The sequence below is a fragment of the Lagopus leucura genome, unplaced genomic scaffold, assembly GCF_019238085.1.
Source record: "Lagopus leucura isolate 7727_CA_CO unplaced genomic scaffold, USGS_WTPT01 Super-Scaffold_100157, whole genome shotgun sequence".
NCBI classification, from domain to species: domain Eukaryota; kingdom Metazoa; phylum Chordata; class Aves; order Galliformes; family Phasianidae; genus Lagopus; species Lagopus leucura.
Genome location: NW_024962334.1, coordinates 31,747,142 through 31,771,709, shown reverse-complemented (window position 1 = coordinate 31,771,709; position 24,568 = coordinate 31,747,142). Strand labels below are relative to the sequence as shown.

At 37.8% G+C, this 24,568-nt stretch overlaps 1 protein-coding gene across 1 annotated transcript in view; it reads right to left on the bottom strand.

Annotated features, from left to right (window-relative positions):
- LOC122189258 (macrophage mannose receptor 1-like) overlaps window positions 1–24,568 on the bottom strand; it is a 38,133-nt gene that overhangs the window by 11,330 nt on the left and 2,235 nt on the right. Inside the window, exons 3-24 of the mRNA XM_042888235.1 lie at window positions 22,718–23,116; window positions 21,687–21,860; window positions 19,963–20,127; window positions 19,025–19,138; window positions 16,671–16,817; window positions 15,765–15,947; window positions 15,093–15,250; window positions 14,608–14,718; window positions 13,437–13,552; window positions 12,879–13,027; window positions 9,817–10,016; window positions 9,380–9,507; window positions 9,038–9,125; window positions 8,328–8,463; window positions 6,955–6,993; window positions 6,688–6,851; window positions 5,636–5,703; window positions 5,127–5,227; window positions 4,310–4,452; window positions 3,493–3,598; window positions 2,483–2,679; window positions 1,003–1,101 (exon numbers count right to left, since the gene is read on the bottom strand). Coding sequence (XP_042744169.1) covers window positions 1,003–1,101; window positions 2,483–2,679; window positions 3,493–3,598; window positions 4,310–4,452; window positions 5,127–5,227; window positions 5,636–5,703; window positions 6,688–6,851; window positions 6,955–6,993; window positions 8,328–8,463; window positions 9,038–9,125; window positions 9,380–9,507; window positions 9,817–10,016; window positions 12,879–13,027; window positions 13,437–13,552; window positions 14,608–14,718; window positions 15,093–15,250; window positions 15,765–15,947; window positions 16,671–16,817; window positions 19,025–19,138; window positions 19,963–20,127; window positions 21,687–21,860; window positions 22,718–23,116 — 3,185 coding nt within the window. The remainder of the gene's footprint in view (window positions 1–1,002; window positions 1,102–2,482; window positions 2,680–3,492; window positions 3,599–4,309; window positions 4,453–5,126; window positions 5,228–5,635; window positions 5,704–6,687; window positions 6,852–6,954; window positions 6,994–8,327; window positions 8,464–9,037; window positions 9,126–9,379; window positions 9,508–9,816; window positions 10,017–12,878; window positions 13,028–13,436; window positions 13,553–14,607; window positions 14,719–15,092; window positions 15,251–15,764; window positions 15,948–16,670; window positions 16,818–19,024; window positions 19,139–19,962; window positions 20,128–21,686; window positions 21,861–22,717; window positions 23,117–24,568) is intronic.

The window sequence follows — 24,568 nt, the reverse complement described above, 5'->3', positions numbered from 1 at the left end:
TTTTTTTTTTTTTTTTTTTTTTTTTTTTAATTCTTTTTTAATTGCTAATAAGACAGGCTGAGGGAGCTGGGCTTGTTCAGCCTGGAGAAAAGAAGGCTGCCGGGTGACCTCATTGCAGCCTTTCAGTTACCTAAAGGGAGCCTAAAAACAGGAGGGGAATCAACTCTTTGAAAGGGTTGATAACTGCAGGACAAGGGGAAATGGTTTTAAGTTGAGGGAGGGGAGATTTAGGTTGGATGTCAGGGGGAGGTTCTTTACAGAGAGAGTGGTGAGGTGCTGGAACAGGCTGCCCAGAGAGGTTGTGGATGCCCCATCCCTTGAGGTGTTCAAGATCAGATTGTATGGGGCTCTGGGCAGCCTGGTCTAATATTAAACGTGGAGGTTTATGGCCCTGCATGTAGCAAGGAGGTTGGAGATTCATGATCCTTGAGGTCCCTTCCAACCCTGGCCATTCTGTAATTCTGTGATAATTTGAATGGAATATGTTCTCATTCATTTTTTAATAAGTAACAGATAACTTCAAAATAACAGTGCAATTTTCAGATTAAATAAATACACTTGCAGCCACTAGGGACTTCAAATCAGTAAATTCACTGAATTTTACATAGCAGGGAGTCAAAAATAGCACACATACTCTGTACATTTTCAATATTCTCTTTGTGGCTTAGTATCTTCACAACTCTGTCAAGTTTATTTAGATACATGTAAAATTTACTTACCAATTACAGTAATTTCTAGATTATTATGAACTTCTGTAAAAAAATGCTTAAGATTTTTAGCTATTAAATGATTTTAAATAAAAACATTTTGCTTTTATAAATTCTTTGCTTCAAAACATTTCCAAGTAATAACGTAATGCAAGATGGTCTCTTAAGCTTTATTGATATTTTGTCTATAACTAACCAACTATGAGAAAATAAGTGTGATCTAAATTCTGCTAAAAAGAAAAGTGATTTTAATTTTGTCATTATGAATTCCAGGATTAGTGATACAGAACTCACCGCTGTTCTTCTGGCATATATACCCACTGGATTTATAACATGGCTCATCACTCCATTTTCCTATATCAGTATAATCTCTCTTCAGAGAAACACAGTCATACTGTTGGAGAACGGGAAGGAATATGACAGTCAGCACATTAATATTAGTTTAGTATTAGAAGTTATAAAACTAAGTAAAACAGCTATGTGAAGTTTCATGCCTTCTTTTTCTTTTTTTGTTTTAGTTCTGGGGCTCGCATTACAACTGAAGAAACACCTTCCTCTTTTCTTTTTCTCTCATCTCAGGCCTCCTCTGTGGTGGTAGCTCCACAGAGCTTACTCTGGAGAAGCAGAAGATGATAATGAAATAGGAGTAGAGCAGATGGGCAATTGCTTCCAATAGTACAGCAATTTTTCAGTGATATTTCACTCCTTTGAAAATCATGGAATAATAGAATATCCTGAGAAGAAACCCTGGAATTGAACCAGAAGGATCATGCTAATTCTGGTTCCACACAGGAGCACTCCAAATTCTAACCGTAGCTATGAGAGTGCTGTCCAAATGTTTCTTCAAGACAGGTTTGGGGCTGTGACCACTGTCCTGGGGAGTTGCAGGAAAGGATACTCAGAGAGTAACAGTATGTTCAAGGTGAAGGAGAGAATTAGAATGTACCTTTCTGCCTTCTGGTTTTTGTTTTGTTTGTTTCAGGATGTTTCCCTGAAGCACTATCAGAACTGTAGTGAAATTGAGACACGTGTTGTGCTGCATCCTGTTTGTCTTCCTACACACCTCAGACAGGGACCAGAGCAAAATGGGCAAAAGCACAATGAATTAGCTGAGGTGAAGATTAAGCTCTCTGGATTCTTTGGGGGAGTGAGATATAAAATGAGGGGAGGTTGGACACAAGTAAAGTAGTCACACTGAAAACGAAGGGTAAGTTCTGAAAAGAAGATAGGGAAATAAATGGGAGAAGGTGGTTTGCGTACGTGGAAGGCTATTGTATTTACAACATTATGGCATTTTATTTCAGACCTAGTAAGAGTGTTTTGTTGGTTTGGAAAGCAGTTGGCATCTGTCAGCCCTTAGTAGTTTAGCTATAATTTTAAATATGGAAGAAATAGAAAAAAATTCAACTGTTGCATGGTCTCTTCCTTCATTTTCCAACGTGATTTAATTTACCAAACACGTGAAAGTGTTTCCCGTGTGCTAGCTTCTAAAATTTGAATGCTATATCTGCATTTTCTCCAAAATAGAGAGCAAACTAGTTTGAAAAAGAAAACTTCATTTAGTCAATTTGTCCCAGAATATTCCCAAATTCTTAGGCAAATTTGCAGTAATAACATTCTCTTGTGCTAGGTATCAGTATATTTAAACAGGCATTGTAATGGTCATCCCAGTTTATAGATGAGTAAGCTGGAGAAAAGCTGAGGAAAACCGAGATGTTTAATTGAAGTTCTGCTCTCCACATTTTATCTTACAGTAAACTCTGAGCAATATTTACCTGCATCCGATTGCCATCATCTTCTGGACGGAGGCTGTCAAATAAAATAGGTTCATAAATTTTTGGGGAATCTGGAGCCCAGTTTGTATAGGAAACAGCACTTCCATCAGCCCAAACAAAGTTGAGTTCACTAATTATATCATTCAAGCCAATCCAGGGATCGTATAAAACATTCTTCAAATGGTAAGTGAGAAAAGCTAGGGGGAAAAAAAACCCACAATAGAAAAGAAACTGAACATGTCACGTAATCAGTCAAAACACCAATCAAGACATCAGGTAATAAACAAGCTCTGTAATTATTTTGCATGCTTTATTAAAATCTTGAAAAAATATTTTAATTAGCTTTTCATGAGGAATGTACCCAGTTTGATTCTGTTAAGTTTATTATGTCAGAATTTTACCAAGCCTTTGATTATGAAACATCTCAATGAACAAAAGCACTTAGAACTATAAGGATAGATTAGAAATAAGGTAGTACAGAAAAAGCCACTTGACCATTTGTCATAGGAGTTCATTTATTTCAAACTTCAGGATGAGTTGATTGATGGATCTACAAATGGAAGCCTAAAAATATAGTCCAGATGGAAATGTGTATTTAACAATGTATTCCTAAATTACTTTGCAGAATTTAGACAGTCATTTGAGAGGTCTAATAATATAGTCATTTATATTTATGGCAAAAGTAGACCATGGGTGGTTCTTCATTCCCTCTGTCAAATTCTACAAGCACCAGGTTGGAATTTGCTATTCTATGCCAATTCAAATTCTATGAATAATGTAAAGTAGCTTGCATGGAATGAAAGAGCAAGCAAGCCTTAGTATGACCAGCATAAAACAGCTCCAGTTTTTCCAGAAACGTTTGATGCCATGACCATATAACCCATATTGAGTATATGTATTATGAAATAAATATATCGACGTACTGTCTCTCTTCTTGCCGTGCTTCTTTTCTGGAAATGAACAATGTTTACAGAATAAGTGCTATTATCTAAAGGGCCATTGTACTATACCTTGTACTTGTTCATTTTGTATGGTAGCCAGATGTCCTCCAAGGCTGATACAGTCTGTATTTGCAGTATACCAATATTGAAATTGAGAACCAAAAAATTTGTAACACTGGGGAAAAATAAGCTAGGTTATCAGAGATTGACAGCAAAAGGAATTTAAGCATGTATGACACCTGATAAAGCAGAAAATAACCCCATCAGACCAGAAAAGAGCTGGCAGGGACTTAGCACTAGAACCAAGGCAGAACTTTTCATGTCTTTAAAATGTATTCCCTAACGTTCTGGAAGGAACTGTGAATGGCAGAAGAAAATCTTTTCATTTATAACTCACATTTATAATTCACAAAACCTAATGTGTCAACTAGCTGTGCTGGAAAAGCCACACTCCATCATCAGACAAAGAAGTGCTACCAATAAATACATAAAAAGCCAAGCCCAGGATTCCATTTGAAATCAAGTGCACTTTTTGAGAAGTATTTTTGACATGTAAGATGTTCTAATTGAGCATTATTTCTGATTCACTCCTACTCAAATGACTGACTGTACACTAATGTTGACTGTCAGGTGAATTAAGTTTCATCTTTTTTAAGTACATACTATTAAGATTTGTTCCATGGTAGTTTAGATGACCACTTTTCTGAAAAATAATAAAAATATATATGACTACAAATATCATCATTTTTTAAGAGTTAGCTAACTGGTTAAATTTTAAACATGACTTCAGAAAAATCACTGTCAAGAGATAAAAGGTCCCACTGTATAGCTATAGATACATTCCCCAAGGTCTGGTATCACTGTGTATAGATGCACACTACCAAACCTGATTTTTAAATAAAAGCCAGTCTTCAGGACATCCTCCTGGAGGTGAAGTTGCTGCTGGAGGAAGTGTGGCATTCACAAAACTCCCATGCCTCTCACAGATAAAGCCATGTGAATGACCACAGCTAACATCATTCCACAAACCTGAAGTTTAAACACAGATAATAAGACATTTCATAAAAGACTGAAATTTGTGGAAAAGTACCTTTGTATTTCTATATAACTGTAGTTTTGAAAACACTCTGCTGAGGAATGTCAGAGTGTATTTCAGCTGGACACTACATCCTATCACCACTTGCAGGAGAGCTTTAGTCCTGCTGTGACTGTGGGAGTACTGCCCACATGATGTGGCAGACATGGCAACTCCCTTGCCTCTGAGTAAAGCCCACTAACAGCATTGTTATACTCAAGCCTGCATATGTGAAGTAACACTTTCTCAGTGAAAGAACAATTGAATGTGATACTTCATATGCTCATTAGGCCCTTGGTTATTTATATTATTCTTTTACTCACTATTTCCTGATTATTTTTTGAAAGAACAATTCTCCCTTTGCTTGAATGGTACATACTGCCCACACAGATGAAAAATTAATGACCGATTTGTCCCTGCATTCTCTAACAAAGTCATTTTCATATACTCCACTCTTATAGCTAACATTGTCCCTTAACTAACATCAGATATAACGACCATATGTTTTACATATATTTTTCCCCAAATTACTGGCAAAAAAGAAAAAAAGATTTACAGTTAGCAAGATTTAATAAACGGGGGAAGAGTAATAACTAAAGAAATATTTTTCTTAAAAAGCACAACTCACCATATTTTTTATCTAAGACCACACAGTGTTCTTGAGCAGAAGCAAAGTTGGGTTCCCCCTCTGCCCAAGGTGCATAGCGTAAAGTACTTCCATCTATCCATCTGAAAAACATGAAAGTAATACAGCAGCTGTTAAACAGACTGTGTTCATTGAACAGTTCAGAAAAAAAAAAACTATGCTAAAAATATATATTTTTATGTATTTACAGCTGAGTCTGTCTGTAATTAGACTTAAAAAAGATTAAAAGATTTTAGATAATGAGATGCATAACAAATCAAAAAGAAAAAAAAAAATCTTCATTTTTAATAGATGCTACCTATGTATTGGAAGCATTAAAACATAATTTAAACCAGTGATTTTGCACTGTAGTTAAACCAGCAGGAGCATACATTTCAACATAATTCCAATATTGCTTGTGAGGTCCTTGCAGGATACATCCAGAAGGAACTCTGGCTGTGCAAAACTTCTGCTCTGTTTTTTTAAACGGATCATATAGCACACTTACCTACCTAAACTGTTGGTCAGCATTCAGGATTAATCCTATGAGATATGAATGCAGTTTGCCATTTTTTAAGATCTAAATACATTAAAAAAAAAAAAAAAAAAAAAAAAAAGTACTTTCAGTTAATACTTTCTGTTACTTACTAGTTTTCTAAAAGAAAAAAAAAAAAGTGTATTTTTGTGCTATTGATGCAACGAGACAAATACATCTTGTTTGAATGATCGTGCATAGGCACCAGACAGAACTCTTGTTGAACTAAATAGCAGAAATCACACAATTCTGTTTTGTAACTTTATTGCTGCTTCACTACGTTTGACTGCCTTACTGGTATAATGAAAGCTGTCAAAGTTGATTTTGAAAGATACAAGAGTTGTGAAATGAAAATAACAAAATATTTTAGTTCTACTCAGTAAATAAATCTTTATTTTCTTCTTAAGATGCAGTATAATTTCTGTATCTCAAGCTGTCTGTTCACTATTCATTTCATATCCTTTTCCACACAAAAGCAAACATCTAAAATAGTGTAACACAGACAGTAGGCTGCGTGGCAGCTTTGACATTAATAAAACAAATAGTGTTATGGCAGAGGTCTGAGCCAACATCCATGCTATTTAACAGTAGGCGTGCCCCTAGCATGGGCACTTACCCACCAGGAGATGTCTGAGCAGTACTTTTGAAATACATGGCTAGTTTTGAGACGTTTTGCAGCAAAATTAATTCATGAAGGTCTTGATTGTTCTTCAATCCCTGACCTGGAACAGGCTAAACCTCTCTTTGAAAAGTTGTTTAGGGCAGCACCATGATGTGGTGTGTCAGAGCTACCCTTGCAGTAGCCTCAAATCTTTGTATAACACCACCATGTAGAACATGGCTAAAAAGTAGATTTCTGTTCATTGCTCCTTGTACGTTTAGTTATATATTTTTTTCACTGAATATTGAAATTACTGCTGATAAAATATATTAATATTATGCAACAAGCATGCCTTCCTGTACTTCACAAGCATATGCAGCAGAATATATATGCTGTATATAGTAAATTGTAATCAAATTTCCTCTTACGTATTTCCACAAAAAAATTCTTTTATTATTATCTCCAATAATAGCAAGATCTCCACGGTGGTTTCTGCAGAACATTCTGGCTTTTTCCATAGATGTACTTTCTGTGCTGAAAAAATACTGTTTGTCCTCTTTTATAATCCAGCCATCTTCTGTGACTTCATACACTGCAAAACAGGAGAAGAGTCTGCATTCTGCACAGACTCTGTGAAAACTGCTGTTGTTACATGACAGCATCCTTTGAGTGTGAGGAGATAAACAGGAGCTTACTGGCAGAAGGGCTGACAGGTTCTGGCTTCAAGAGTGTTCCTGTAATGAAATGAAGAAAAAAAGATGTAAAATATTCTCCAATTGTTGAACCAATGTAGGTGTTCAGTTAGCAGAAATGATCTTAGTGACAATCAAAGTTCCATAATTTTTCTGCAATAAAATGAATGAAAATACTACACTCGGATGTTGATATACTTTGCACAGTAATAAGAGATTATACAGATGTTGTCAAATCTGAGCAAGAAATTCAGATTAAAAACAAATTTCTTCTTAAAACAGCATATATATTTACTATTCATTGTTGGGAAAACTTTTTCTGTGACATTACCTTGTGAAGAATCACATTTGACTGAAAAGCCACCAACTATCAAGAAAATTTCAATAAAGAAAAAAGATATAACACTGAGTGGAATATCGAAATAATGCATCTAAACTTGCAAGACCAAGCTATAAAAATAAGACAAGTGCCATCTTTATTTTTTTTTTTTCCCCACAGGAGTTCAACATAATATTTGTATTTCTGTATCTATAATTGCATTAAATTAATTGTGCAACATATAATCTTTGTTAAAAAAAGGTTTGCCACCTTTTAAAAAAATAATTACTTCCATGTTTGGTTGAAAGATGTAAAAGAAAAAATTACGTAAGTTCTGCAAGCACAAAACATTAGGACTGCTTCATTATGACATTATGTACTACTGACTAATGATGGTGATTTCTTCAGACTGTAACTGGTGCCATTCATACACTGATAGTAACTAATAAAATAGACAACTACCATTGACGCTTTTAGAGATAGTTGTACTGATAATTCAGTTGAAGAATTGCAAAGTAACTAGCAAAGACATCTGCATAGCATCTCTTTCAGATAGATATCCATGGCTGCTACTTTTTAAGCATAAGATGAGACAACGTGAATAAATGGGAATCAGATTATTTTGAAAAATTAACAAGCACAAAAATAGTCTGCAATGGAGAGGTATCACTTTGAACACTGCTTCTCACACACTGCGTGAAGGAGCCTAAAGACAGCCACCAAAGTAAATGTTCTGAAATGTGCAACTCAGTAGAAAGCCATAACAGATTCTTCTCTTATTTCTCTGTAGTTGCAGTAGTTACATTTTGGAAAACAAACAAACAAAAATTATCATATAACATAAAGTTTTAAAATAAGGCAAAACAAGATTGATAATTTTCAGTTGAAGCATTGTATTCTGAATGAATACGTTTTGACCTATTGTTCCACATACAGACATCCTATAAATCAACCAGATTTTCTTTGAGCACGTAACTTGCATAACACTATCCTAAAATATGAAATTCTGCAACAGAAATGGTTTTCTAGAGGGATCTTGGAGTAAAATTTATCCTACCTTCCTTTATTTCACAAATCCAGTCCTGACTGTATTCACAGTGCATGTTAATCCAGGAGATGGAATGCTCTTTGCTGATTGCTCCGCAATTTTCTAATGGAGCGTCGTAAAAAGAAATTGTTTTCATGTAACTCACCTACAGTAGAAACAGATATGAATAAAAATCATAGCAATAACAGGGAAAATAGCTGAACTCTGGAAGAAAAGAGAGGTAGCTCCAAAGTTACGAACCTCTCATTTTCTTTGTGTGGTTGCACAGTCCGTGTGGACTATTAAAGCAATATAGCATTTTGTAAGGGAAAAAAAAAAAGCTCTCATCTTACACAGCATTCAGCGGACTGCAGCAGTCACATTAAACCTTTTTGCTCTGGTTTGGAATCAAATGAAGTTATAAATCAATAGCAGGGAAAGGAATGCGGCAATATATCACCACAACCACATAATATTAGGAGAGATGATTCTCATCTACTTACCACCTATTTATCTCCTTTCTGGAACTTCATGTTGTCACTGCTGTGATGGTTTAATCTCGTGGTTTATAACCTTTTTCTTTTCAAATGAGTACGAAGAACACTGATTTAGGGTTACCCAATGGTAAGGCAATCATTCCTGGTAATTCTCAATACAACTTTCATCCACGCCAGTCATGAAAATAGCTTTAACAGTGAAAGAGTCAGAACTGAAAGAAACTGGGAATGTTGAGTTCTCACCGGGGATCTGTCACTCCAGGACAGCCCACCATCAGGATCCAAACGCTGCAAACCTATCCAGAAAAGCTGAGATGATGGCAGTTTCTTCCTAGAACATGAAAAGATATGTTGTGAAGAAAAGGACATGTTAGCTGTGTTTAGTTACGTAGCTCACATGGAACTGTCGCTCTCACACTTACTGAAGGATTTGAGGACTACCTAATGCGTTGAAACCAATGATGTAAGTGTATGTAACAGCTGCAAGGACGGGCTATGAGGTACTTGGTCTGTAATAGTGAGGTAGGTATAAGTGCTTCAGAGGATTCAAAGACTAAATGGTTATTAAATATTTATTTTACTTACGTTATTAAGTTTTCTATCACTCTTTGCTCTTCTTCACTATTAATAGCAGCGAGATCTCCTCCTATTTCTCTGCAGAAATCTCTGGCTTCAAACCATGTTTTCTTACGATTTTTTTCTCTCACAAAGGTCTGTAAATAAATTTTAAAGTAGAAAACTGTGTTTTAAGTATAAAAACAAGTCCACTGACTGCCTTGTACAATCAAAATAGGAAAACATTACATTAAGATTATCATGCGTAACACAGATTAAAGAATACGCTACTTGGATAACCCTAAGTATCACTGATACAGAGATCATTGCAGTGATTCCCTTGGGCAGTCTGAATAAAAGCTCACTACATTCATACAATGAGGTGTCATTCTCTGAAGCTTAGACTTTCTATCAGTTAGAAACTCTTTTGTCTCATGAGAAGGATTATAGGAAAAAATAACACTTACTCTGAAGCAAGAATTAGTGCTATTACTTGTATTCCAACCCAAAGGACATTTGAAATTGGAATTTTTTCCAGGAGCAAGTGGACGAGTTATTTTTGCAGCTGTTTTTTTGCAGAGAAATTTTGCCTTTAGTTCACAGTTCTGAACATCCCATAGTCCAGCTGCACTTCCAGTCCTCAGGGCAACACAACCTACTTCTTTCCCTTTGTGAAATATAAAAGAAAATTAAAATACATTTTCAAGTAGTTCCCCTGCTTTTTCCTTTTTTTTTTTTTTTTTTTTTCCTACAGCTCATGCAATTCATTTACAAAAGACTGTTTGAAATATTATCTGTAGCGTCTGCTCAGTGGAGAAGCTTTCTAAAAAGAGGAAAACAAAGAGCACTGCTTTTCCCCTTTGAAAAGCATTATAGCTTAAGTGCATTAACCTCCCCACACCTAGCTAGCTCTTTCCTACACCATTCACAGCAAGCATTTGGCAGCCTGTCACCCAGGAGAGATGAGGAGCACCAAGGAACATGCATCCTTTTGAAATGCCATCTTCAACACCTCATTCTCTGCTTCTGAAACCAGTGGGAAAATGGTCTATGACTCTATCAAAAGCAACTTCTGTCTATTACTTAGAGGCAATCTTAGCTTCTACGCTTTTAGCCTAGCCAAAATTCTAGATTCCCTGCCTGTGAGGTCCCCAAGTGTTCACATTCTGAGAACTCATCCCACTGTTTTGTTGTAGTTTTGTTTTGGTTGTCTTTTTTTTTTTTTTTTTTCTTTGTGTAGCCTTGACCACTGTTATAAAGAAGATATTAAACTTCTTTTTAGCTTAACTTTAATAAGACAAATCCCATCCTAAGTCTTTAAGGATATGCCTAAACTGTGAACTGAAAAACTGCAGAGATTTCTGAGCAAGAACTAAGTGAATTGCCTTCTGTAGCATAAGTAGCACAGCTGTGCCAGTACAAAGCTGAAAGGACCAAATTAGTCTAAGCTTTGCAGTTCAATTACACAGTCCTTCACTGTCAAGCCCCAGGCACTTTATCTAAGTGTGATGCTACACTGCAACCCCAATGGCTCCCAGGAAGCTAACTCAGGTACTTCCAGCATAGTGCTGCACTGCACAGTATCAACTCCTCCTTAGTTAACAATGAAGACAAGTTTTAAAAAATAGAAGGAAAAAAACAGAGATTACATTGGAGTGGCAAAAAGCTCTTTGCAACCTGAGGCTGAAAACCTTAGAGTCTCTTACTTATTGTTTCTTATGTGTTTTTTTTCCTCAATTCTATCATTTTAATCTCTTACACTCAGTTTGATTTTGCTCTCATAAGCAATGAGGAGCCAGGAAATAACTATTTCTACAGTGTCATATTCCATAGACACTTCTAGTTAATATTTCAAAGGCAGAATGTTCATATACGTCATCCTAGATGTGTTTTAAAAATAATGGCTAATTGGGAAAGAGTTTAGTATTACAACACAAATTTCCTCAGTAGCAAAAATCATTTCAGAAAATAGCCCTATAAAGACTTGTGAAGAGTCACTCTGACAACCACAGCAAGTGATTCAAAAGAGCATTTTTCTTTCTATTTATGAGAAACAGGTGTGAAATTCTGCCACATCAGAAACTGAGTATTTAATATTCACTTGCCATCAGAGTAAATTGTGGAAAATATAATTGGCAGGAAGTCCTAGTGATTTGCATTACTTGCTCAATAACACTGGGAGAGCATTTGAGATATTGAGTTCTGATGGTCTCAACGTTGGAACAGTAGGTAGAAAAGATGGCATCACCTCCGTGATGCCCAGGTGGAAGGGAAGAAAGCTGCCTGATTACTACATGCTGGCTTCTGTGCAGAAATTTGTGTAAGGCTGCTGAAATGCAGAGGAAATTTTTCCATCATATATAGACTGGCCACTTGCAGCAGGGAGTTCAATGAGCTGGGAGGTAGAGAAAGGGGCAGGTAGACCTCAGAGACAGCAGCTGCTCAAGTCTGCCACGTCAACAGTGAAACAGACGTATTAGCCATTTGTTTAGGTGTTATAAAAACAGAGAGCTTTTTAGGGAGCTGGTAGCACAGAATTAGTTGCAATTGAGAAAGTCCTTACAGTGCTGAATTCAGAGTCAGAGAGAAGCAAGCTGCTTGCTTGTGCATGGGGAGAAGGAGGATGTCTGGCTGCCAAGCTGTCCTGCTTATTCTGCATTTTGTTTTTAAAATTGGTTCTTATAGTGCACATTAAGTAGAACTAGCTGCAATGATTAAAAGGAAACAAGGAAACTAACCCTGTGGTGCTAGAAGTGCTTACGCAGAGGTGCTGGCAGAACACCACCAAGCTCCAGCTGCCTCCAGGCCCTGCCATAGCAGACTAAACTCCTGTCACCAGGAAGCAGCCCTGGGGAGCCCAGAAGTAATCCCAGAGCTGGAAATGACACCAGCTGGAGGATATTTCTAATGATCCTACTGTAATTTATGACTCTGTTGAATCAACTACTGAAATATTTTCATTTGCTAGACTAAGTCAGACAGATATCTGGAGTATCAGGAGGAAAGCCCAAAACCTGGCCACTTGCAGTTAGTTTCACAACCCTAAAGGCCAGAGAGAGCTAAAAGCAGCATCACAGAAAGGAAACGCTGCAGGGTGATAGAAAGAGTTGTCAGTGGGGAATAGATACTGTCAAAACCCGAATAAGATCTGGGGTCTCAGTGAATGTCTGAAGCACCTACACCTCTTTACTGAAAAGCCAATGTGAAGGGAAAAGGCATACACATTCTTTAAGTCTCTTTTCCTTTATATCTCTCACTCTGTGAGATGAAACATGCCTGAGTGACTGTAGATGCTGAGAGAAGGAAGCACATGGCAAGGCAGCAGAAAAACTGGGAAGATCCATTCCAAACTTGCAAAAGCGTACAGCATGACATCTTGGGAACAGGAATGCAAAGGTATAACTGAATGCCTAACCATGATGGCATTTGAAAGCATAAGAATTGCTGTACATATCTCTTCCTTAGCCTGGGGCTTTTAAGATCCAACTTTTAAACACAAACTACAGAGACTGCACATATGAAGGAGTACCAGGCATTGCTGAGTTCCAATTTGTGTAGAAAACGCCTTCACCAGTCTCCCACTTAAAGATTTCCTGCTCTTCTGTGTTGGAGAGACCAATCCAGAAGTACTTCTCAGAGCTCAGACCAACAAAGCTGGTCAGGTAGGCTTGCTCATACCTGAAATGAGTTAGATGAAGATTAAACCTCCCTTGGCACTTTCTCAGAATCCTAAACTACACAAGACTGGAAAGAATAAAGACTCCTTTAGATTTAATCTTTCAAGGAAATACTGGATTGAATATCAGAGGTGTTAGCTCTGAAAACATTGGAAGCTGAGCTACATTGAAAAGCTGCTCTTTGTGGGACAGAAGCAACTATGGTCTTTTCTTCCAGAGTACTGGAAAGCATGAAATTATAACATATTTCAACAGAAAAGACATACTGTATTTATTGAGTACTTCTCTCCAAGATGGGCATTCTTTTCTTCTGGTTTCACTTTCTTTTTTTTCCTCAAAAGGGTTCTCAACTATTTTATAAAATGCCAAGATTATTCCATCACAACTATAGTTTTTAGAATCTTTCATACCTGTCTTCTACAGTTGTTAAATAGCTACCAATCCTTTCACAGGTTTTCACTGCTTCTGAAAATGTTACGGGTGCATGTCCAACTAGATAGCAATAAGAACCATGTCTTGTCCAGCCCTGTAAAGAAGAATGTGTGATAGTACACTTGCAAAAAATATGTGTTTTAGTGCTTGAATTCCACTGTATGCTCTAAATCTATGTCTTTTAATATAAAATAATGCAAAAATATATCATTTGAAACCCAGCAGGCTCTTAATAATTGAGCTTAGTGAGCATGCAGAAAGATTTAATGCATATAAATCCCTCTCTTTGTCAACTAGTAAATCATTATTTCTAACTCATGGGAAAGTCAGAGGCAGAGAATAAGTATACAGAAACGGTTGAACAAAATATTCCTTACTGAGAATCAAAGAGAATACCCTTTTGTAATGAAACACTCAAAATTCCTTATGTTTCTAGGCTAAAAGAACTGTAACTAAACTAATTTACTAATTTCACCCAACAGTTCACCTAAGAAAGTCTGACTGAAGAGGCAGCAGAAAAATTACTGGAAGATAAAATATTCAAAATTACAGCTGAATTCTGATTCCCTTTTCCTTACTAGCTCAAGGTGTGCTTGCTTCACCCAAGAAAAGTTAAAAATAATAATAATAATATCTGTGCTCAGTGTTTGGCATCTGCCTTGTTCCAGCAATGAATATCAGCTCTTCCCTGTGTAGGGTGATGGGAAATGCTACCAAATATTGAGCAGTAGTAAACTGGAGAAATAAAAGAAACAGAGGAAAGCAGTATGATGAAAAACATATCCTAAAATTAAAATCAGTTAATACAAGTTCACTGTGCTGATTTGGCTTCATTAATATGGTCTACATCACATGGAGAAACGTTTTCCAGTCTCTATTATGTATTTGATAACCACAGATGGTAGAACAAAATAAGAAGTATGTACAGAACCACAAAATGACTTGACTTCTTCATGGGAAGTTTTTACAGATAACAGGGTTGACTCATTAACACACATGTCAAAATAACTTTGTTAAAAATAAGGCAACATAGTGAAAATATACAATCTTGATTTACAATCACACTTCAGCAGGAACCTTAGCATCAAATGGAGCATGTGAAGAGAATGGATTTTTGTTAAGCAGATGTTGCATCTGTTTTCGTCTTACCTTTGTACAAGCAGGATCAGTCTTCATTGTTCCTGAAACTCCCTGTAGTGGCCCTCTTCTGCAGATGTAGCCTAACTTCCTATCACAGGCACTGTCCGCCCAATATCCATCCTATATGCAGTTCGAGAAGAAGTGAAACATGGTCAGGCAGAATCAGTTTTCTTTGAAATTTTTTTTTTTTTTTTTTTTTTTTTAAACAGTATTGCTTCAAAGGGAAAATAAAAATCTGTGTTCTCTGAATGAATTTCAAGTTCTTGCTTAAATGTGAGGTTATGTTAAATGTCACTGTCAGGCTGTTAAGGTTCACGTAGCATCTAACGCCCAACCTCAACCAGATACCAACATTTATCCCATTCTTCACCCCATTATCGCAAATTTGACTTTAAATTCAATTTAGAACAAACATCCCTGACCATTCCCTGATCTAATGCATTCATAAAGTGATTAGAAATAAAAATTAGGCAGTACAGGTGTGATGATTTTACCTCCCCTGCCATGGCAACACAATCTTCTTGCCCATTGACTGCATGGGTTGGTTCTCCAGGCAACCATTTGGTATATGTCACAGGAGTCTCGTCACTCCACTCAAAATACATCTGAGTGCTGAAGTCATTCATTCCAAGCCAGAGCTCATCTATGGCTTCTAAAAACAGAAATCCACCTGCGTGAGCATGACAGTCTTATAGGAGAGGTTTTACGGAGATGAGCTGAAATATGAGTTCATCTAGATTAAAAAACAATGGAATTTATTTTAAGACCTAATGCACATTCTTTGCCCAAGAAGCCAAAATGTGAGATACCAGCAGGAAATGAGATCCCTTGGAGTATAATGGGCTTTTAATGATAAAGCTATCTGTAGCTACACTGTGTCTGAGGCAGACAATCAGTGCAAATACTGCAGGAGCTAGAGATGTTATTTCCTTCAAGTGTCTCATGCTGTGAAAAACAAATGCAAATCAAACTGAAAACTATGAAAAATAAAAGTGCTAAAGATTCCTCTTGTTTCTGTGGGTTTGTTGTTGTGGTTTGGGCTTTTTTCTTAGCTCTGTATCTGTGAGTTTCTGTGTAAATATTCATATAAAACAGATAAGAAACTTTTTAAAATTTATGATATAGTTTTCCATTTCTCCCAAACATCATCCCATAGAAATACTCACTGTAACCAAGCTGAGACAGTATGAAGGCATGCTCTTCAGGGTTGTGGATACTGGCCAGATTGCCATTGCTCTCATTGCAGGACATTAAGGCATCTTTCCATGCCTTGGGCTCTCTATGAATCACGTAACAATGACCTGCATAGGGCAACCATCCCTCTGGGCATTTAACAGGTTCTGCATCCTCTCCAAAGAAAAACACATTTCACATTTTTAAATGATGTAAAATAGCCACAGCGACATTTTAAATCAGCTAATTAATTAGGATGAAAACTTGTCAATTATAAATAAACACTATTTCTATTCATTCTTTCAATGTATAAGGCATTTTAGACAGCACACTGTGCTTTTAAAGAAAATATCCTCTATTTAAATAAAAGAAGACAGTAAGTGAGACAGTGACAACTGGACTTCATTTGTGTTAAATGTTCACTTGTAGGCAGGGAAACATTTTGAAAAAGCACACGTTTTCACACACATCCTAAGATGTTTTACACATTTCTCAAAGGTATTACTTCTGCAGCACAATAATTTTATCTGCATATAATTTTCTGTAATAAGCCTCATTAAATAAATCACCAGAGGAGAAAAACGTAGGGGGAAAAGCATGGTAGAAAAGAGGTCTGTAAGAAGCTGATGTTAGTCATTTTTATATGTCATGTGCAATCCCACCAAGAAGATGGCATGAGTCTACTGCTGTAGTATCACAGACTTCAATAATAATGGTCTAGATCATTGCCTCTGGAATAATGAATATTAACATTAATTTAAAAATGTTTATGTGGTTGCTAAGTTCCAGGAACGTCTCCAATATTTAAATATATTTGATTTAAGATATAAAACATGTTTAACCCATCTACTCAACAAAATTATACCTTTATCAAATTTGTTTTTGGTTGCTCGACATACCTAATTGAAGACTGGAAGGACCCAGTGTGGAGTTTTCCTTTTTACAGATATAGCCAACTTTCTGCTCACACGGCCGGTTTTCCCATTTAGCATATATTCTGGGATTTAGTACTGCACAGAGTTTCTCAGGTTCAGGAGAAGGGCTTCCTTCATAAAATTGAAAGCAAATTACTTTTATGTATCACAGTTTTTACACCAGCAGCTGAAAGAACAACCTACCTTCAGCTTTTTCATGTGTCAATTATGGGTGCATGATTTCATTACAACTATTTTCCTACTGCAGATAAGGAAATGCCATTTAAAATAATCTATGAAAACATTTCTCTTTATGTTTGTTGCATGATTCACATTTTTTGCCATATTTTGTTGCAGAACTACAGCCTCAGAAGTAAGGCAGTCCTATGAGTTTTGTGAGTGGTCAACTTACATATAAGAGACAGGACATCCCAACTGATGGAAAATTTGCAGCTAGTCCTCCCTCTCCTTTCACCCCAACTGTTTTATCAGCCTGTTCAAAGGTGTCAGTCATATATCTGTTAAGACATACACTACTTACAACCAGCTGCAGCACAACTGATGTTCTTGTGCAGTCAGTAAACGGTGGGCAGAAGATTCTTGACACTGAGTGGTGGCCAGCAGAGTGAGAAAGGTGATAATTTCCCCCTATTCTGTCCCCATAAGGCCCCCATGTGGAGCATTACATCCAGGCCTGGGACCCCCGGTATAAGAAAGATGTGGAGCTTTTGGCACAGATCCAGAGAGGGCTATGAAGAAGATGATCAGAGGGCTGGAGCCTATGAGAAAAGGTTGAGTGAGCTGGCCTTGGAAAAGGTCTGGGGAAACCTCATTGCAACCTTCCAGTATTTGAAAGGAGCTTGCAAGCAGGAGAGAGACTCTTCACATGGTTTGATAGCAACAGCACAAGGGAGAGTGGCTTTAAACTGAAAGATGTGAGATTTAGGTTAGATATTAGGAAGGTATTTTTTACTTAGAGCGTGATGAGACTCTGGCTCATCCAGAAAGCTGTGAGCACCCCATCCCATCCCCAGAGGTGCTCAATGCCGGGATGGTCAGGCCCCAGGCAGCCTGATCTGATAGTGTCAGCCCTGCCCACAGCAGGAGGTTGGGACTGGGAAAGCTCCGAAGTGCCGTTCCCCCTCCCCCCTATGCAAGCCATTCTGCAAGTCCGTGACTGAAGTGATATCTGACCTGCTGCAGTAGTGATGCTGTACACAGATCATAGTTTCACAACCTATGAAACACTGGGAGCTCTGATACTCTGTTTTGTACCCAGTTTGAAGTAAAGACACAGTTACATTAACAGGACTACATGGTAACAAGCTTAAAGACCTCAGATACATTCATGAAATCAGAGAGCAAATTCTGAGCTAATTTTTTGGAGCAGAAACACAGTATGCCAGTGTCTTTTAAGAAAAGATATCCGGTAATGAATTTTGTAGATGTATAGAGAGAAGTGTGGGATGCTTGGCTCAAGAGCCAACTGTTCCTCTTCTCTGCAAGGCTTGAAGCATTGCACTAGCTGAGCAGAAGGCCCTCTACTAGACTTACTGCTGGGCTTTCCTCACATCTGCCATGCCAGACAAAACTAGAAGATACAAGGAACCTTTGAAAGGCCAGAATTAGAATATATGCACATTTATTCAGCATTTGCTTCAAATGTTACCATGACAATCATTAGGAGATCTTCAAAGATGAACTGCCAACGCTGTGAACTCTATTTACAGTCTCAAATTTTAAAGTGGAGAGAAGAAAGCAGAACAAGAGTAGAAGTTGAGGACTGAGCTCACTGACAGCTGAGTCCTTGCAGGCTAAGTGCCTGATAACCCTACAAGAGCTGGAAATGCAGATTTCAGCTGACTTGAAGGCAGTCCTAGAATGCTACTGTAAGGACAGGAAATAGAAGATATAACTGCTTTAAAGTTATCTTGGATTGCACAAGACAGACAATGGTCACAATCCAGCAATAAAAAAGGAATTGCCTACCCTTTTTCAAGGATCAGGACTCACCAAACACTGCAGAAAAAGCAATCTCAGAATAGAGATGCATCTCTTGTGGCTGCCAGCCCTTAAATGAGGTCAGGGAGGGGAGGACCTAGGGTGAATTGCTTCCACCTATGTTCCCAGGGCTGGCAACATCCCCTCGCCAGGTGCTCTATCACTGGTTCAAGCAGTGACCTAATGGTTCCCCTACAGCTTCCACACAGCTAGTGCTTTCCTAGACTTTCACTGCATGTGAAAGGACTGTAATTAATATACATTCAACATTCTTTCAGGAAAGATTAATTCTAAAAACTGATTGGAAAAAAAAAACCAACAAAACAAGTGATTACTACCTGGTGCCCAGTTAATGTATCTGAAAGGAGTACCACCACTCCATTGCCACCCACTGTGGAGATTCAGACTGTTCAATCCAATCCAGAGAGGTGATCTGTTGCTGTCAATCAGATCTAGGGAACAAAAAGAACTGGAATTCTAATGACATTCACTATTAAATGTTCTGCAGTGTCAAATTTTGCAGGAGGACAATAAATACATGCTCAGAAGTTTCAAAGTTCAGTGCAGAATTTGTGCTTAAAAGTAATACATTCAGAGACTCCATTCTGCAGTTGACACGCAAAAGGCTAGGTTGCATATTACTTTATCTGAATTTAATGCTATTCCACTGTTATGCATAAACAGTAATCTTTAAAAACTAGAAGATTTAATTGCAGTTGTTCATATTTACTTCACAAGTTCATTTAAGTTCAGTGCAATTAATACAGAGCAATTAATACAGAGCCTTCTTCCTCCACAGTCTGTGCATGAAGAAAGTCTTTAGTTTTTCACTAATGTTTTGCAGAAAATTTGTGTGTAATTAAAAAAAAATCTACTTCATTAGGTCTTCATGAAGAATACTGATTTCTTAACACAAAAACCATATACTTATTGCTCACTATAATAACTATCCTTTTGTAAGGCCCTTCTCTCAAACTGCTACATTAAAAAGTTTTCTGAGCTTGATCCAAGTCTTACTTAAGTAAATGAAAATTCTTAACTTGTTATAAAAAAAAAATGGAAATAATTTAAAACAAGAATTCCACACCTTTTGTAAGTCTCACTTTTAAAAAACATAATTTACAGTAATTTTGATACTTCTCTGCCAGTACAGATACTAATGTTACATTATCTACTCATTGTAATGTGACCAAAGCACCAAAATATTTGCAATCAATCAAGAAGTCTTAAAACTCTTTTTACTATTTGATGCTCTTTTTACTGTTTTTTTATTCACCTCTCAGATACGTCTGTTCATGCATCTCTGTGACGCTTAATAACTCTGCGTTCTGCTGCTTGCAGCTCTGCCTTGCTTGGTGCCACGTGAGAGCTGACTGGAAGTTTATCTGGTAGAAGGTTCCTGTCAAGGGATCTGTACTCCAAAATTTGTCATTGTCACTGCCTATGTGAGAAAAAGACGACTTAATACTGCAGCTTGTTAAAAACATCTTACAAAATGTTATAATAACATTTAACTACAAGATTTCTCATGAAATTTGAACATTTTGGGTAAATAAGCCTCAATTAAAAAAAAAAAAAAAAACAAACATACCCTTCATGTATATACTTCATATACTCTTCGTTAAGTAAAAGGGGGTTTGCCACTGACATTAACAGAAGCGAGCTTTGATTCTTTAATTTTTCTGTCAAATCAAATCCAATACTCTTCAGGTTAAAAAAAAAAAAAAGCTAAAGAAAACAATTAAAAAAAAAAACAACAAAACTGGCTTGGTCATTATCTTCTCTGAAAAACTTTTCAGCAGCTCATAAGCTATATCTGAACGAATTATTGGTTAAAACGTGACTGAAATGAAAGTATTTCCAACTATGGAAACTTTTCTCCTTAATTTATGCCATCATTAATTCCATTAAAAAAAAAAAAAGGCATGCCCTATTTCTACACTACATGTGTCATTTCAATTTAGAAATTGTTTTTTTGAGAGCTATCTGTTAGCAAAACTTCTCCCTGAATATGCACTAGTAAGTTGTACATTAGCATTTTCTTCTGTCAAGAAAAATGGCTTTCTTCAACCATTCTTCAGAAGAAACATTTTATTTATTTTCAGTTGTGCTTCTTGCTGGTTTTCTTCTATTCTGAGCATTCTTTTTTAATTCTAGACCCAAGTGTATTGATTATACTGTCCAACAGTTATATAATGCCAACTTCTTCATGCATTTCCATTTATGTAGTAAGAATGTTTTGGGTTTTTTTTTGTTTTTTTTTTTTTTTTTGAAGGCACTGCATGCAAAATTACAACAGGAAATTATTTTCAGTACTGTCAGGGAAAAACACGGTGGTGGTTGGCAGTTGATAATGAATGGAATTGGATTTTTCCCATCTACCAAATGGCAAATGTGGGTCTATGGTAGAGCACCGCTGAATGAGGCAGCACTTTCAGTAACTACATATTTTAATGCCCTTCATTCTGCTCTCAGATGCCAATACATTTACTTACGGCTTTCAGTAGATCATGAGGCAGAACCCGGAGAAGTCATCAGTTAGGGAGCATAACAGGAGAAAGCTGTCAATGGCCATTCTAGGAAGATCTGTGAGACAGTTCTTCCTTTTTGCTTTTCAGAAAAAAACCTGCCTCTTCCCATGAACTGTTTATCAATTTTGTGACACAGAACAGGAATGATGATATCGCAAGTAGCAATGAGACTGGGATAATTACGCTCTGAACAGCTTCTCAATTTTCAAACGCTTTAGCTAAATACAGCCACATCTAAAGCCTACTGGTCTTCTCCCAGCTGTTCGCTACTTAGTGACATACCCCAGCAATTCCAGCGTGACTTTTTTTTTTCCCCTGTAAGGAAGATTATGATATGGCATAGATATTTCTTAGTAAAATAATGCAACTACCATAGTTTTCCCTTCCATGTTAGTAACATTACCCCCATATTGCTATATTTACCTAATAGTGTTGCATTACAGCACCTACATCAGCATTTAGGACTTACTGCCAATGGGACAGAACCCATACAAGTGATCGATGTCAAAGTTGGGGGTCGTTGCGCACCACAGCAAGCCGTCCAACCGGCCAGCATCTGTGCACCCTGCATACCACTTCCCATTCAGCTGAAAAGGAAAGGTGCACGGAGCTCCATGGGAGTTTCCTAGCAGTGTAAATAGATCTACAGGGATAAAACAGAAATGGTAGTATGAGTGAGAGAATCTCTACCCATCACTACTCCCTAAAAATTTTGCAGAGAAAGTATTCCACATGTTATGTTAGTTATTTCAGTGTAACTGGACACCTACTGCTATCAGCAGTCTTTCACAAAATCTCTGCATAGATCTTGCAATTTTCCATCATCTCATGAAATCACCATCTGTAACAACTGGAAATGAGACAATTTTGTACTATAAAAATTTTGTACTATAAAATTTTGTCACATAAAATGCTATTTTTAGAAAATTATTTCATTCTTCAAATATGTTAATTTCCTGCCATTCCATATAAATTAGTCATGTATTAAAAAAAAAAAACAAAAAACAACAACAAACAATTAATCATCTGAAACCTTGTGGAAGAACAGAATGGTAGTGTGTATGGGATTATTTATTTGCACTTACTATTGGAGAATTAATCTTAAAAAGTTTTTTGTCTTTTATCCAACATTGTTAATAATATTTTACTAGTATTGAAAAAGAAAACCAACACGTAAACTAGTATTTTAGTACCAGTCAATTAAATAAACTGAAATGCTTAGTTTAGAGCTAATAACAAAACATAAGCTAGATACCCATTTGTTTTGAAAGTAAATAAAAAACTGCAAGTTTTTGCACATATACTGTCTCCTGTCTGAAGCCAAGTATCGTTATATCTCAGGATGGATGAATGTGACTTATGTGAACTGATTGTCTTCCAGTCCACCACTGCTTCAAGGGGAGCAGCTGCTGTTAGATTACCAGGAGCAGAAATAAAAGGGCCCTACTAGTGATGGCAAATGAACACAAGTCACTGTTAGGATTAATCTTCAAAATTTACCTTTATGGCCTTGAGAACACAAGTCATCCATGGTTCCATAGATCTTCCATTTGTTCATTGTATCTGATCCTGAGTCCAATACAATATTATCTTTCTTTCTTTTACCAACACTGAGAAATAAGTTCTCTCCATGGATTACCAAGGTTGAGTTTCTGCAGCCCCATTTTTGGAATTCACTTTCTTCGTTGCAGGGATACAAAGAAATTTTAGCCTGATCTTGCTTGTAGCGCACTCCCAAACATTGTGCAAATGCCACACTCATCACCTGGTGGTCAGACACCCACCTGAATTTCTGTAATTCACTGTTTTTTTTGCAAGCAGCTATTGTGACTGCATGAGAACTCTGAGCAATTAGGCACAGTTTACTATCCTCATTATACATTAAAAATATTTCATTGTCTGTAAAAGAAAACAATAAGAATTAATGTGTAAAGAAATAGCAAGGGAACTTATGAGGAAAGAGGCATGTTCTGCTGCTGTTTCTACACTGGTCTCCTGACTCATGTCATATGACTTGGAGTTCTGAGTCACTTTCGCAAAAGTCGCACAGCGTTCTCAAGACGTTTTCTTCCAAGATAGAAAAATGCATGCAACTCATGTAAATACAGTACATGGGAACAAGAGAAAGTAAATAATCACAGAATCACAGAATCACCCGGGTTGGAAGGGACCCCAAGGATCATGTAGTTCCAACCCCCCTGCCTAGCAGGGCCACCAAACATACACATTCAGATCAGGTTGCCCAGGACCCCGTCCAACCTGGCCTTAAACACGTCCAAGGACTGGGCATCCACAACCTCCCTGGGCAGCCCGTTCCAGGGCCTAACCACTCTCCTAGTAAGGAACTTTCCCCTAACATCCAACCTAAATCTTCCCTCCTTCAACTTAAAACCATTTCCCCTAGTCCTGCTGTTATCAGCCCTTTTGAAGAGTTTACTCCCCTCCTGGGTGTAGGTTCCCTTCAGGTATTGATAGGCTGCAATGAGGTCACCCCGCAGCCTTCTCTTCTCCAGGCTGAACAAGCCCAACTCCCTCAGCCTGTCCTCATAGGGGAGGTGCTCCAGCCCCCTGATCATCTTAGTCGCCCTCCTCTGGACCCTTTCCAAAATCTCAATGTCTTTCTTGTACTGAGGGCTCCACACCTGGACACAGTACTCCAGATGGGGCCTCACAAGAGCCGAGTAGAGAGAGACAATCACCTCCCTGTCCCTGCTGGCCACCCCTCTCCTGATGGAGCCCAGGATCCCATTTGCCTTTCGAGCTGCCAGAGCGCACTGCTGGCTCATATTCAGTCTCTCGTCCATCAGGACCCCCAGGTCCTTCTCTGCCGAGCTGCTCTCAAGGACCGCTCCTCCCAGCCTGTACAGGTGCCTGGGGTTCTTCCGGCCCAAATGCAAAACCTTGCACTTTGCCGTGTTGAACCTCATCAGGTTCACCCGAGCCCAGCCCTCCAGCCTGTCGAGGTCCCTCTGAATGGCATCCCTTCCTTCCACCGTATCAACCGCACCACTCAGCTTGGTGTCGTCAGCAAACTTGTTGAGGGTGCACTCAATTCCCTCATCGATGTCATTAATAAAGATGTTAAAGAGCACCGGTCCCAAGACAGACCCTTGGGGGACACCACTTGTTACTGGCCTCCACCTGGACATAGAGCCATTGACCACCACCCTCTGTCTGCGGCCTTTCAACCAATTGCTTATCCATCGGGTCGTCCACCCATCAAATCCACTTCCCTCCAATTTGGAGATGAGGATGTGGTGGGGGACCATGTCAAAGGCCTTGCTCAGGTCCAGGTAAATGACATCGGTCGCCTTCCCTTCATCCACCAATGCCGTCACTCCATCATAGAAG